Source organism: Lepidochelys kempii, chromosome 1, assembly GCF_965140265.1.
Source record: "Lepidochelys kempii isolate rLepKem1 chromosome 1, rLepKem1.hap2, whole genome shotgun sequence".
NCBI lineage: Eukaryota > Metazoa > Chordata > Testudines > Cheloniidae > Lepidochelys > Lepidochelys kempii.
The window spans coordinates 257,433,992-257,449,834 of record NC_133256.1 but is presented as its reverse complement, the minus strand read 5'-3'; the positions used below and the strand labels follow the sequence as shown (position 1 = coordinate 257,449,834).

Genomic DNA, 15,843 nt, shown 5'->3' with positions numbered 1-15,843 from the left:
AGCTGCGGGGCCGGCTCCTGTCTCACCGAGGCCCCGCCCGTGCGAAGCCGGGGGGTGTGTGTGACGCTGCGCCCCCTAGTGGCGTCAGGAGGCGCTCGGGGCCCGGGCGGGGCTGCAAATCCCTCCCGGGCTGAGGCTCTGCGCTGCAGCCGCTGGCAGCCCGGGCGCGCTGTAGGGGCCTCCCGGCTCCGAGCTGCTCCAGGGGCTGACGGGGAACGTGGGCAGCCCGAGGGCTCCGTTCAGTCCCGGCAGGGGAGGAGGCGCTGCCCCAGTGCCCCCTGCACCGTGGGGCCTGCGTGTACTGCTGCTGCCCGGTGCCGTGCCTGGGCCGGGTCATTTCTCCCCTGCTGGCCCGCCCGCCGCAGGGGCACCCGAGTGTAACAGCCCCGGTCTGGCCTACAGGGCGGCGGGGGTGACACAACCAGCCCTGCCATGCCCTAGTCACTTCCCAAGAACATGTGCTTTTGAGGAGTGTGGTGGCGTGGCCCTGTTGGTCCCAGGGTGTGTGAGAGACAAGGTGGGTGAGGTAATAGCTTGTGTTGGATCAACCTCTGAGGGTGAAAGAGGAGACCAGCTTTCCCGCTCGCTCCTCTTGAAACCTTCAGTTCTGGTGTTGATCCAAAGCCCGTCTTCTCTTTCAGCAACAGAAGTTGGTCCAGGAAAAGCTATTACCTCACTCACTGTGTCCCTCTTTTAAGGAAACTCATTGCTTTTAGGACAGAGGGCCACTTCTCCACCTTTTCCTCCTAACCAGCTGCTTTCCCAGATGGGAATTATCTTGGTTAATATTTTCATACAGGAACTTTTGACAGGCCTGCTCGCTGCTCATTTGTTGGAGGAAGGCCCAGACATCTCACATCATACCTTAAAAATGCTACCAAAATCTGATATTTTAATGTCTCCCTCCCTCTTCACTCCAAAGTTTCTCTGAGCTTCCACACATTTCCCATTTATTATTATGGTGTTATAGGTGTGTAAGGCACTGTACAAGTAAAGTATATAACAAGGTGCCTGCCCCAAGGAAATTACAGTTAAAATTATAAAAGTAAAATAAATAAATAGAGCATATATATAAGGGAGAAAACAAATGGTCACAAAACAAGTGTCATCTGGAAACATCTGAGCTTGCTGAATCCTTGTTTATGCCTTAAAACATAGCCTGGCTGTTTGTTTCCATTGTTATGGGGAGAATCATCCTCAGATGACCTTCTCCCACTCATCTGAGCCCCACAGATGTCTGACCTTTCCACATGAGGTGCAGTGTCCTTACTGCCTGTGGCAATGAAGAATTATCAAGAGGGACCTCAGTATGAACCCACGCAAAGCAAAATCCAATAAGGTTTGTCAAAGGGCATTTGGTTTTGAAGGCAGTAAAGTGGGAGAGAGGAAGAGATTCTATAAAAATATTTTTGTAATGGAAATGTTTTGTCCCCACTTTGCTAGGAATTAGTTTATATTTTGCACTGGAAACATGGCAGCCTTAAATAATACTTCACCAATTATCCGATTCCAAGAATTTGTGGGGGTATTGCCCATGCAACAAGCAAAGGAGACTGAGAAGTTGAACATGCAGCAGAGCGTAAACAAGAAACCTTCATGTATCTTCTGCCAGTGAACAATCAACGCTAGAGAGTCACATACTGTGTTGCTTATGTAGGCCAAGCTGTACACCCAGATGTGCATCTTGTGCTTCCACTCCAGCCAAGCCCCTTGCCCCCATCCCCCACGATGGGCAGAACTCTGTTGATTTTGGTAAACAATGGAAATCAAGCTTTTGGGGTTTCTAAAATCAGTTTGTTTTTTGGTTTCTGATTTTCATCAACATCAATAGGGTTCTGTTCAGTGTATGGGTGTGGCAGGGGGTGGCAGCTAAGGGCTCTACTAACCGTAACTGGACTCTAATGATGAGGTCACCGTCTCACTCTACATCCTCAATGACTAAATAGGGATTTTAATGGCAATTAAGCTTTTCTAACTTTCTGATTTTCACCAAAATCAATAGGGTTCTGCCCATTGATACCTAGAGAGAGGAGTCCCTGAGATTCTGGAATTGATGAAATGTGATTTTTCAACAATGATCATGTTACAGACACACAAAGAAATGCCATTGTGTTGAGTGTGAGGGATTGCTTCACTTGGCCAATTAAACATAACCTACCACAGTTTGGGCTGTTCTAATAAGGGCATGATGCTGAGATTTCAGCAGTGAAGAACTGCTCAGATGCTGGGAAAGGGAGAGGTAAGACTTCATTTGTTTCATCAACACTTGGTCTGTAATAGACCAAACTTTTTGACTGTCAGTAAATGGTTGGGGAGATTTTGCTGTTCTATTTCTTGATGACTGGCTGATGTATTGTGCTGTGAAGGTTATTGTGACATCACCCAGGGTACAATCTAGACTGTTGAACAGCTGTGTCCCCTCAGTTCTCCAATCAGAGGTGCCTTTGCACTGCTTTGTTGGGAGAACAACCACTCCTGGCCAGTTCACCTACAGCATCTAGCACGCAAAAATCACTCCCAGCTGAATTACATTAATGCTTTGGCCAGACACCCATTAATTCCATACAGGGCGATACCAGCAAACTCCCAGTCCCAGATCTTCCCCCAGAAATGTTTCTTATACTGCCCAGCTCTCTACTGGATGATGCAACCTCATATAAAGTCTGTCAGTTCATCAGTAGAAAAAGATATGCACAAACCTTGTTATCTCAAGTGGAGGTTCCCAAACACGCTCGTTTAAACAAAACAATAAAACAAGTTTATTAACTACAGAAAGATTTTAAGTGATTACAAGTAAAGAGGCATAAAAGTCAGACTTGGTCACAAAGAAAATAAAAAGATAAAATGCAAACTAGTATGTAATTTACCAAGCTAGGTAGATTCTAAGCAAAGGTTTTTCTCATCACCTGCTCTTTGTAGTCTTTAATGGCTAGAAGCTTTTAGGCCAGGACCCCTTCCTCAGTTCAGTGTCTCTTAAGGCATTGCTGCCATGAGCAAAGGAGTAGAGTAGAGAGGTAATTTATGTTGTGTGAGGATTATCTTTGGGGATTATCTCCAGCTGGGGTGCAGGTGATAGCCATTCTGTTTACATGGGAACCCCTAGTTGTTCTGTTGTCAATATGTAAAGTTCTTGCTTACACATTTCTTCCTGCCACAGAATGGCCATTTAACTAGGTGATGGTCCACTTGACTTTGTTGACACCAGGATAAGGTGTTGGTTTGTCTTTTCTTTTTGATGAACTGGTTTGTGCCTGCTTTTCTAAATTTGGATCATGTTACAGCAATATTATACAGTAGAATCTTATAATTTTTGACATGTAATTTTGCCACACATATTTTACCAGGACAATAATGTTAAGCAAATTGAATTTTTGAAATGATACCTCACAAGGCATACTTAGTACAAAATTTATCATGGTCTTGTAAAAAGGGTGAAGATGGGGTACAGACTGTATTTATTGATATGGAATGTATTTTAATGGATGGCAGGGTGTCTAGAGCCTATGAGAAGCATCTCTTTGAGGCAAAATCAAAATAAATATCCCTTCCCTTTTAATTTTTCAAGAGGTCCCCAATTTGCCAAACATTTTGTTGGTAGTCCAAAGTCTGCAGCTCCACTGTACGGTGTTACGAATTACACCTGGTAGGACACGCACACAACTGCTGCGAATTACACCTGGTAGGACACGCACACAACTGCTACGAATTACACCTGGTAGGACACGCACACCAATGCTGCGAATTATACCTGATAGGTCACGCACAGTTCGAATCTAGGCTGAGGCACAGAAACAAAGTCCACAACTGCAGAGTTCCCAAAAGACACTAAGTTTATTACGCTGCTAGCCAGGAGGGGACCCTGAATAAAGATTATACAAAGGTTATATACTTTTTAGCAAAGCATGTTGCCCTCGTGCATCGGAAACCTTAGCCAATAAACAAACCCTTGTCTTATCTACCACCTATACCTGCTTAGTGCATTCCTCGTGCTATACCAGTATGTTAATTACACAGCATGGTCGTAAAGCTATGCATCAGTAACCTTTATTATCAGGATGGGAGGCCTCACATCAAGGCCAAGAGACAGGGAGTTAGAGACTGACAAAAACCAGATACTGGGAGTCAAGGCAGGCTGGAGACAAGGAGGAGGATTTTCACAGGGATTCAGTATCTAAGGATCACTCCTCCTGGTGTATGATGTGCTGGCATTTAAACAATGGTGGGCCCCAAACCAAAATGGAGTCACATATGCTAACTTTTCCTTAACAACAGATACCATTTGCAACAGGTTTGGAGGCTTTTCTGAAAGATTTGGATTGTGCAGTTAGTGAGATGAGTCAGGGCTGCAGAGACAAGGGAAAACAAGTCAAAGAGAGAGAAAATATGGAAGAGAAATAGCAGCAAATAGAGAAAGTATCAGAAAAAGAGTAGCAGCATGATTTTTTGTCTGGTTTGTTACACTTATTAATACTCTCCAAAGAGGTTCCTTAACATACCTACCTTCTCAGTGTGCCCAATTGGCAGTATGCAGAAAGTGAACCAGAAAATTGCACATTTGCGACTGGAGTTGGAAAAATTCCACACTGGTGACCTGGTGAGTAAAGACAGTTTGCTGCAGCATATGCAAGGAAAAGCATAGACTTAGTACACTTGGGGGAATTCTGCACCACTGCGCACACATGATTAATGAGCCATACATATTTTTATTTTTTTGTGCAGAAAAAAGCTTCTGCTCAAAAGTTGCTGCAGTTCCGCCTTTTGCCCACCAGCAGGTGCTGCGGCAATAGAACACAACAGCAGCTTCCAGCAGCAAGTAACTTCTGCAGTACTGCTTTTTGCCCACCAGAGGGCACTGTGGCGATAGGACACAACAGGTGGTCCCAGCCAGTTAGAGAAGAGAAAGAGCCTTCTTCACAGCCTCTGTAGGGCCAGGTTAGGAGACAGGGACTATGGGGAGACAGATAGTGTGGGCTGCTGGGGGGTCAGACAGGGCCTCATAAGGGCTAGTGGGGAAGGACAGACTAGGGCAGGGGCTCAGTGGGAGTGGAGGCTCAGAGCCACAGTGGGGAGGGAGGTGCAGGGCCACATAGGGACAAGGGAGTGGCTCAGTGGGGGCACAGAGACACATGGGGACAGGGATGGGGTGCAGGGCCACATAGGGACATGGGGTTGATGAGTGGGGGCACAGAGACATGGGCAGGAGGTACAGGGCCATGTGGGAATGGGGAGTGGGTGTCTGAGTGGAGGTGGAAGGACACACGGGGTGTCGGGGGGGGCGTGTCTGAGTGGGGGCAGAAGGACACTTATGTCTGACTGAGAAAGGCTAGGAGTCAGCCAGGATCTGCATGGGGGAAGTTCCCTAACAGTCCCTTGCCGCCCCTGAAAAAAACTTCTTCCATACTTTTCCCACCCATACCCAACAACCCTCAAAGTTCACACCCAGGCTGCTTCCCAGCAATTATTTCTCTCTCTCTCACTCCTCCGTTACCCTTGATTTCCCCCAGCCTTTGCATGGCTTCTGGGAAGTGCAGGAAATTTGGTTCTGTATTGTAGTTTAAATGAATTATTACTCAGAGTTCTGTATAAATATGCCTAGTAAGGAATCTATTTGTCAAAAAATATTTTCTGAATCTTTTTTTATTGTCTTTATTGTTACAGACATATTTGCTGGCAGGTAGTTTGAAATGAATGACCAAAAATAATTGAAACTGGTGTGATTATATTGTGTTATTTTGACAAATAAAATATGCAGAATTTTGCAGAATCTGAAAATATTGTTTGCAGAATCTTTAATTTTTTGTTGCAGAATTTTTAATTTTTTGGCACAGAATTCCCCCAGGAGTAACTTAGGAGTGACTCCTAATGGTACATTTGGGCAATGCATCATTCCAGCAGGGTAGATGTTGCAAAACAGTGGCCTCCTAACAGTGGCTTCCGAGGAGAGTAGGTGCTGGAAATTACTTAGTCCTTTAAAGGGGGGGAATTATAGAGCAGATACCCCAAAATTAGAACAGAATCTTGCAGTTTTGAATGGGGATTTTGTGAATTACCTGGATTTTGTGCATGCGTGTGTGTGTAGGTATGTATGTAGTAGGGAGAGGAAAGAGAATGGAAGAGCAATGGCACGAAAGGTAATAACAGAAAAAGGAAGCAAGAGAAAGTTAATTGATTGTAGAATTATATTTCAGAACTGAAAACATTTGAGCTTAAGTAGCTGCTTTAGGAGTCCGGGGTCCTTTTGTTCCCAAGCCCCAAAACTTAGTGTGGAATTAATCCCTAACACCAATTGCTGTTGTTTTTGTTATTGTTGAAGGTGATTGAGGACTTGGAATCATTAAAGAGATACTCTGGACAGAAGAGCTTCAGAAGAGAGAAAAAGCACTTCAAGACATCCAGGGAAAGAGGCACACATGCTTTCTAATTACATATATTTGGGGTTTTATTGGGGAGATGAGTACAGCTTAAGGAGCTCCAGATCAGGACATTTCCTGCCAATGAATACTGGGGTATTAATGATCCCCCTTCCAATGGAGTCACAGTTTAAGACATTTCCTGCAAGCTCCAGGTTGAAATGCCCCTGGCATCTCAAGCAGCTCATGTCCTCCTTGTGTATTTGCCCTAGCAAAAAGTAATTTTACCATGTAATTTTTGAAATTCTGAATGTACAAACTGTGTGTGCCCTCATGTCCTGGAGACCGCTCTAGATTCCTGATGAGGACTTTGAAACAAAGACACCTCTTGCAGAGAATCAATGACAGGTTTTGAGCCCAGTGAATAATTGGGACAGGGTTGGGGGAGTTTAGGCCCTGAATCTGTGAATACTTCTGCCCACGCTCAGGGCCAGCCTTTGGGGTGGGCTGTACAGGCCCTTGCCCAGGCTGGCCCACCCAAGGGGGCGCCATGCACAGGGTTTGGATTCCCACCTGTCCTGCTGCCGAGAGGCCAGCTGGGCTGATGGAGGCAGCAGGGCAGGCAGGCGAGCAGCAACATAGGGCATGGGGAGAGACCCGAGCTGCAGGGGGCAGTTGGACGACCAGCCCTCAAGCCAGGTGACTCCTCTGGAGCAGGGATGCCCCTCCTCCGCCCTGCTCCACGGGTGCAGCCACTGCTATTCCTGTCCCCCACTTCCTCCCTTCGGACTGGGAGCCATAGGTGCCAACTTCTCCTGGCACCGGTGGGTCCCGCCCCAACTGTATCCCTGCCCTGCCCCCATTCCAACCCCTTCCCCAAAGTCCCAGCTCCAACTCCGCCCCCTCCCTGCCCCTATTGGACTCCTTCCCCAAATCCCCACCACGACTCCTCCCCTGAGCGCTCCAATGCCTTGTTCCTGCTCCTCCCCCCTCCCTCCCACAGCTTGGGCAAGCGCTGGAAGGAGAAGTGGGGAAGGTACACTCAGGGGAGGAGGTGGAGGTGAGCTGGGGCAGGGAGCACCTACGGAGTCGGCGTCTATACTGGGAGCATCCTCCTGTCTGCTCTGTGGGAGGGAGAGGGGCTGATGGCAGGGTGTCCTCCTCCTCCCCCACCTGTGTACCCAATTTCCACTAAGCTGGGGTGACTGGACAGGGGGAATCTGTGTGTGCTGGTGCCTCTCTGGGTCCAGAGCTGCTGGCAGCTGCTTGTGTTCCAACGAGCCTCGTTCAGGCTCCTGACCCTGAGTGCTTTCTTAAAGAGACAGCATACTCACTCAAGCACACACACTCCCCTCAACTCACACACGCTTTCCTTCACATAGTCCCCGCAACACACATACCAGGGCTCCCTGCATCCAGGTCACTTCCCCACCTGGGCTGTGCTGAGGCATCAGGAGCTGCTGCTCTCCTGCCCTCCCCTTACACAGCCCGCAGGGAAAGTGACCTGGATACAGGAAGCCCTGACATCTCCTTGCTCACAGACCCCTAGGGCTGCGGGGAGGAGGAGTAGCAGTCCAGTGGGGGAGCAAGCAGCAATGCCAGCTGCTTTGTGTATCCAGGTCAGTTTCCCAACATAAGTGCAGGAGGGAGATGCAAGGGTTAGGGGCAAAGGGGGCACAGTGCAGGGGTTAGGGGCTCATTAGGGGACAGGAGTTGGGGTGAGGAGGCATGCATACTGCAGGGTTTAGGGGCTCAGGAGGGAGGTGCAGGGGGTAGAAGTGAAGGGGTGCAGGAATTGGGGCACAGGAGGGGAGTGCAGGAGTTGGGGTGAAGAGGGCACAGTGCAGGTGTTAGGGGGGCTGGTGTTGGGGTACAGGAGGGGGGCAGAGGTTGGGAGTGAAGTGGTGCAGGAAATAGGGGTGCGGGAGGGGGAGCAGGCATTTGGAGCGAAGGGGGCACGGTTAGGGGGGAAGGCAGGATGGGGGGCCAGGGGCAATGGGGGGTGCCACACCCATGGGGGCCAGGGCCATCAAAATACAAGTTCGCCTACGGTGCCATTTTCCCTAAGGCCAGCCCTGCCCATGCTGAACTTTATGCATGTAGATAGTTCCATTGAGTTCAATGGGGCTATTCACTTCCATAAATATTTGCAGCATTGGGACCAGAATGAGTGGTGTGAGAATAATGCAGTATAGATATGATAAATAATATTCAGTGTCACATACATCACTAGCAAATCTCATTGTTTTGATTTAAGGAACCCCCGGTAACCTGGAACACAGATTGTGCATCAGCTCCCCCTAAACTACTAAGAGCTAAATGTTTTGGCATATGTATTTTTCCATTGGCATGTGTAAGGCACTCATGCCTACAGTAATTGAGAACCTCATAAAAATTAATGAATATAGCCTTGTAACACTACTGTGAAGTGATTTGGTATCACGTGATATTTTGATAAAACTAACATGGCACACACTAAATGAATTAAAAACTGGCTAACTGGTAGGCTTCAAAATGGAATTGTAAATGGGGAATCGTCATTGAATGGATATGTTTCCAGTGAGTTCCCACGGGGACAGTTCTTGGCTCTGTGCTATTTAAAATTCTTATCCATGACCTGGAAGAAAACAGAAAATCCTCACTGATAAAATTTGCAGCTGACACACAAATTGAGGGAGCATTAAATAATGAAGAAGACATGTCACTGATTCAGAGCAATCTACATCACTTGGTAAACTGAGTGCAAGCAAAGAATATGGGTATTAATACGGTTAAATGTATACATCTAGGAACAAAGAATGCAGGCCACACTTACAGGATGGGGGACTCTATCTTGGGAACAGTGATTGAAAAAGATTTGGGAGTGATGGTGGGTAATCTGCTTAACATGAGCTCCAGTGTGACACAGTGGCCAAAAAGAGCTAGTGCGATCTGGGGCTGCATAAATGGGAATCTCGAGTTGGAGTAGAGAGGTTATTTTACCTCTATAATTGGCACAAGTGCTACCACTGCTGGAATACTGTGTTCAGTTCTGGTGCCCACAATTCAAGAAGAATGTTGATAAATTAGAGAAGGTTCAGAGAAGAACCACAAGAATGATTAAAGGATTAAAAAACATCTCTTATAGTTATAGACTCAAGGAGCTCAATCTATTTATCTTAAGAAAGAGAAGGCTAAGGGGTGATTTGGTACAGTCTATAACAAGGGTCGGCAACCTTTCGGAAGTGGTGTGCCGAGTCTTCATTTATTCATTTTAACTTAAGGTTTCACGTGCCAGTAATACATTCTAACGTTTTTTAGAAGGTCTCTCTCGATAAGTCTATATATTATATAACTAAACTACTGTTGTATGTAAAGTAAACAAGGTTTTCAAAATGTTTAAGCAGCTTCATTTAAAATTAAATTAAAATGCTGATCTTACGCTGCTGGCCTACTCAGCCCGTTGCCAGCCTGGGGTTCCGTTCACCGAGGCTGGCAGCAGGCTGAGCGGGGCCTATGGCCAGGACCCTGGCTGGCAAGGGGCTGGCAGCCAGAACCCCAGACCGGCAGCGGGCTGAGCGGGGCTAGCGGCCGGGACCCCAGACCAGCCGTGGGCTGAGTGACTCAGCCCGCTGCTGGTCTGGGGTTCAGTCCGCTGGCTCCTGCCAGCCAGGGTTCCGGCTGCCGGCCCCGCTCAGCCCGCTGCCGGTCTGGGATCCCGGCCCTGCCCACATAGAGTGGATACCTACCTTCTCCCTGGTTCTAGCCCATTCTCTTCCTCTCTCTCTGCACTGAGCTGAGGGTGGGAATGCACTGAGCACAGGGCTCGGGTTGAAGGAGCAGGCTGGGATGCAGGGTCTGGCCAGGAGCTAGAATGAGGGAGGGGGCTCAGGGTTGGGGCAAGAGGTTTGGGTGTGGAGCGCTTACCTGGGCAGCTCCCATTTGGTGCGAGGGGTGCAGGTGGGAATGTGGAAGGGTGCAGGAGCTCCTGTTTGGTGCTCAGGGTGGGGGTGGGAATGTGGGGTTGCATGAGTCAAGACATGGGGTGTGAGAGGGCTGGGTATGTGTGGGGGGTACTGGAGTCAGGGCTGGGGTCATGGGGGGGTGCAAGGGTCAGGGCAGGAGGCTGGGGTATTTGGGGGGTGCAGGGGTCAGGGCAGAGGGCTGGCTGTGTGTGAGGGGGTGCAGGGTTCAGGGCAGGGGGTTGGGGGGGGGATGTAAGGGTCAGGGCAGAGGGCTGGGAGTGTGGGCTGGGGTCGTGGGGGTTCTCCCAGCCTCCTGCTCAGAGTGGCTCACGGCAGGGGGCTGGATGGGATATGCCCTGATTCCACCCCCCTTCCCCAAGACCCCATCCCCACCTCTTCTCCGCCTCTCCTGGGAGCAGCGAGCTCCTCTTCTCCCCCTCCCACGCAAGGGCCATCAGCTGGGGCCATCAGCTGATCCTCGGCAGGGAGAGGAGGAGGGACAGGAATGCAGCACACTGGGGGAAGAGGCGGGGGAGGGGGGAGCTTGTCTGCCCTGCAGCAGCAGCCATCAGGACCAAGCTTCTTCATCCTGTCGGGGGCGGGGGGTGGGGGCGCGGAGAAGAGTGGGCCAGGGCTGGCAGGATTTTTAATGGCATGCTGCTGCCTGTCAGGGTCCAGGCCTGGGTTTGGCACCGGGCTGAGCGACTGGGACCTGGCAGGCAGCAGTGTGCCATTAAAAATCGGCTCGCATGCTGTCTTTGGCACGCGTGCCATAGGTTGCCGACCCCTGATGTATTATATAACTAAACTATTGTCTTATGTAAAGTAAACAAGGTTTTCAAAATGTTTAAGAAGCTTCATTTAAAATTAAATTAAAATGCTAATCTTACGCCGCTGGCCTGCTCAGACCGCTGCCAGCCTGGGGTTCCGTTCACCTAGGCTGGCAGCAGGGTGAGCGGGGCCTGTGGCCGGAACCCTGGCTGGCAAGGGGCTGGCAGCCAGAACCCCAGACCGGCAGCAGGCTAAGCGTACCATAGGTTGCCGACCCCTGGTCTATAAGTATCCACATGGGGAACAAATATTTGATAATGGGCTCTTCACTCTGGCAGAGAAAAGTATAATATGATCTAATGGCTGGAAGTTGAAGCTAGACAAATTCAGACTGGAAAATAAGGTATACATTTGTAGCGGTGAGATTAATTAACTATTGGAACAATTTACCAAGGGTCATGGTGGATTCTTCATCACTGGCAATTTTTTAAATCTAGATTGGATATTTTACCTGTTCTAGGAATGATTTTGGGGAACTTCTATGGCCTGTGCTATACAGAAGGCCAGACTAGATGATCACAAAGGTCCCTTATGGACCTGGAATCTATGAAGCAGTACAGAAACATTTTGAAGCTGGAGAAATTGAGGCAGGGAGAGGTTAAATTATTTCTCCCAGGTCATGTAGGGTTTATGTGGCAGGACCAAGATAGAACCAAGATTTCATGGCTACTAGTTCTGTGCCTTAACTGCAAGGTTGTCTTTCCCCCATATGTTGTTGGAAAGGTAACTGTTCCTATAATAGTGTTTCTTATTTGATATATAACCTGGATGTCACCATAATTTTGCCATTTTACTTCCTTGAGCCAGTACCTTAACTGATTCTTTAATACTGAGATAGCGGAGAAGGGTACATCCATTCCCCCCCCGCCTCCCTTCATCCTCACTCTTATTCACTGGAATGAAGTAGGGTAGAGAGTAGCATGCTGCCTCACCTTTCTGATTCAGCTGAAATTCTCCTGGTTTGTGTCATTTTGGCCTCAGTCATGCTCTTCAGCCCCTCAGTATTCTCATTCTTCTATCTTCTTGCTGCAGACAGAGATAGGAAGGAGATATGCCGCTTTGCACAGAAGTATGAGCACCCTATGAATGTGTCAGACTTTGACTCACTAGATCAGACCAAGATCACCTACAAGAAGGTAAGATCACCTATGAGAAGGGGCAGAATTCTTCCCTTCCCCTACACATATACAATATTTCTTGGAAAGAGGCAGAGTCCAGTTCTCTAGATTGCTGGGGGAAATAATTGATGTTTGTTTTATTTTTGGGAGGGATTCATAGGAATGTAGGAATTGCCTTATTGCATCAGACCACTGGTCTGTCTAGTCCATTTTCCCCCCCTCCTAACAAATTGGATCATATCACTGGTCCATCCCTTCCTGTATCCTCCTTCATTCCGTACCAGTTCCACAGATTGATTATACTGTATGCTCTGTAAAGGGTTATTTCCTTTTTATTGATTTTAAATTTTACTGCCCTTCAATTTCACAAGTCTTGTTTGTGTTCTGTTGTGGAACAGGTAAGAAGGGGAAGGTCTGATCAGTTATCACTAGGGCCAGGTCTACACTACAGACTGGTCAGTGCAAGGTATGTCAGCATAAAGCCACTGAAGTTGGTATTCACTTGTGAGCATGCACACTTGTCTGCTTGCTTTGGCACTTTGTATACTCATCAAGCATGCTTATCTCAATGCAAAGTGCAGTGTACCATGGGTAGGTGTCCTAATGTGTCACACACCACCAGTGCTTAATTTGAAATGAAAGAGGTGCCGGGGCTCAGGCAATTTTTTTACTTTCGTAACTGATTTGGCAAGCCTAGAGATGCCAGGGCTATGAACTGCCAAGCCTAGAGGTACCAGGGCTTAGCCATAGCAAGCCTTGGCACAAATTAAGCATTGTGCACCACCCTCCCGTGCAATACCTTTTGGGGGATTTTTGCAATGTGTTATCGGGTAGAAATGAGTCGCACAAAGAACTCTGGGACCTGGGGGAGTCAAGTTCCCATCATGCAGTTTTCTCCATCTCATAATGCCATCCCTATCCCTAATTTTCACGCCTTTTTTAAAATCCCACAAACCCACGCAGCACTTGTCCACCATCTCTGACAGAAGCATGGAGCCCATGCAGCTCTGCACTATTGTCGTGAACATTGCAAACACAGAACCAATGACTCCTCCAGTATTTGCAGAGCTGTAGGAAGTATCATAACAACTGGGGACATGACGATTTATTTGAGGACAGATTGCTAAGGGACATAGCGAAAACCAATTTAAGGTTGTTGGGATTCATGGATCAGCTGCAGAGTGTGGAGCGCTGCTTGAGAAATGAGCAGACAGGTGGGATCGCATCGTAATGCAGATTTGTGGTGATAAGCAGTGGTTGTAGAACTTTCTGATGCAAAAGGCCATCTTCCAGGATCTGTGTGCTGATCTTGCTTCAGCCCTCCCACGCAGGACACAAAACTGAGACCAGCACTTACAGTTCAGAAGCAAGGGATGATCTAACTGTGGAAGTTTACAGTGCCGAACTGCAGCTGGTCAATGGAAAATCATTCTGGAGTTGTAAAATTCACAGTGCGGGCTGTTGTCATACAATTGAGTAGGGCCGTTGTATCCTGCTACACTGGACTGCGACTGTAGGCAATGTTCAGGCTATCATGGATATATTTGCAGCTCTAGGGTACCCAAACTGTGGTAGGGCATATACAGCACATCCCTGATTTGGCACCAGCCACACATCTTGCAACAGCTACTTTTCTATGGTTATGCAAGCACTGGTGGATCACTGGGGACACTTCTCCCATATCAGTGTGGGCATGAGGCTTTCATCTTTAAGAACAGAGGACTGCTCAGAAAGCTGCACACAGTAACATGCTTTCTTGACTGGCGGATTATCATTGATGATATTGAAATACCAGTTGTGATTCTGGTGAACCCAGAGTATCCCTTGCTCCCCCTGACTCATGAAGCCATACACTGGCCAACTTGATAGCTCCAAAGAAAGATTCAGCTACCAGCTCAGCAGGTGCAGAATGATAGTTGAATGTGCTTTTGGAAGACTGAAGGGATGCGGGTGATGTTTACTCACTAGATTGAATTTCAGTGGAAAAAAATATTCCAGTGGTTATAACTGCCTGTTGTGTCCTGCCTAATATCTGTGAGGCAAAGGGGGAGAAATTGCCGCCGGAGTGGAAGGTGGAGGTGGAATGACTTTGAACAGTCAGACACAAGGGGATGTAGGCTTGGCCTGACATAAATAATTAAACGCTGGGGAGGCCTCATGTCTTGGAAGACAGGAGTAGGGAGGTAAATTAATTAGCTGGCTGAAAATGTAATAGTTGTGCTAAATAATATAAGTAAATGGGTCAGTAATCTAAGAGACAATGTCTGAGCTAACCAAGATAAGAGGGAGAACACCCAAGAAACTATTTACTACGAGCAATATAACAATGGACAAGATAAGTCAGGAATGTAAAGATGAGGTAAAGAGTAGGTCAAACGTGGACAGTGTGTGAATACAGCATGCTGTACAGAGACTGGTCCCTACAAAGTAACCAATCCAATCCAAAAATATGTGGTGCAATCTACAGTAAACACAATGTAGTACATGTATATGAAGGAAGACATTTGCTTTGTAAGTCTGGATTTATGGTATGCCTTATACCTTCTCCCACTATGCTTGAGTCTGATCAACTCAGCTTAACTTTGTTGTATGCCAAATAAAGGAACCTGAGTAATGAGACTGGAGTAAAAAAGAGTTCTCAGGGAACTGAGTGGATGAGAGCTCAGTGCAGAGCTATGGGGTTGTGGGAGGCTTTGAAAGAGCACTTTAATTGTCAGCCCCAATAATGTGTCATGCTGGATAATGCTGTATCTGGCCCTGAAGTTTTGGAGGTTGTTAGGAGTTGTGCAGTGCTTGGTGTACATTTATGAATATCACACAGTCTTTTAATGAACCTACAAATTATGTGGTGCTTACTGTACATTTATCAGTATTACAATGTGTTTTGCACTGAACGTATGAGTTCTGTGATTATGTCCAATTACAATTAATGCGTGCTTTTGGTAGTGCTAGGCATTCTGCTGGATATGCTATGAAATAATAAAGATGAATTTATTACCAAAAAATTAAAACGTATTGTGTAACCAAAACAGTGCAAAGAATAATGAGCAATTAAAAACCCACAGAGTGTAAACTTATTCAATAAATTAACAGAACAGACCTTTACAATTAGAATGCTAGAAAACATTTGTGTCTATTTTTGCCAAACATACAGTAGTCGTGGCTCTCACAGGTCAGTGTATGTGAAGCTGTGTTTTTTACTGTCCCCTACCGTGGAGTTGTAGTGGTAGGGATGCAGCCCATGTTGCCGCATGGAATGTTGGGGGTTATAGGGAACTGCTCAAATGGAGTTGTCCATTGACTGCAAAAGGAGGTAAGCATGTGACTGACTTGTAGGTCAACAAAAGTCTGCAGCATTTGTGTTTCCTGCCTGAGAAGCCCCATTATGTCCAGGTGCATCTCCCTCTTCTTTCCCTGATAGGACTCCTGGGCATTTCTCCTGTCCACTCTTTCCTTCTCCAAGCTGTCTGCCATATGCACTTTCCATGCTTTCTTTTCATAGTCTGATGCAGCACTGGTTTGCAGGATCTCACTGAACGTGTCCTCTGTAGTCCGCCTCTTCCTCCTCCTCATCAGGGATTGGTGTCCCGTGGGTGTGGA

At 47.4% G+C, this 15,843-nt stretch overlaps 1 protein-coding gene across 7 annotated transcripts in view; it reads left to right on the top strand.

Moving 5' to 3' along the window:
- FAM227A (family with sequence similarity 227 member A) overlaps window positions 1-15,843 on the top strand; it is a 47,373-nt gene that overhangs the window by 632 nt on the left and 30,898 nt on the right. For 3 of the 7 annotated variants that reach the window (XM_073326465.1, XM_073326438.1, XM_073326474.1), the window contains exons 1-5: window positions 77-1,339; window positions 1,444-1,598; window positions 4,509-4,594; window positions 6,314-6,404; window positions 12,158-12,261. In XM_073326465.1, coding sequence (XP_073182566.1) covers window positions 1,472-1,598; window positions 4,509-4,594; window positions 6,314-6,404; window positions 12,158-12,261 — 408 coding nt within the window. In that variant the 5' untranslated portion in view covers window positions 77-1,339; window positions 1,444-1,471. Of the gene's footprint in view, window positions 1-76; window positions 1,340-1,443; window positions 1,599-4,508; window positions 4,595-6,313; window positions 6,405-12,157; window positions 12,262-12,641; window positions 12,710-15,843 lie in introns of those variants that run through there. The other 4 variants (XM_073326452.1, XM_073326458.1, XM_073326445.1 and 1 more) reach the window with 3 other exon arrangements.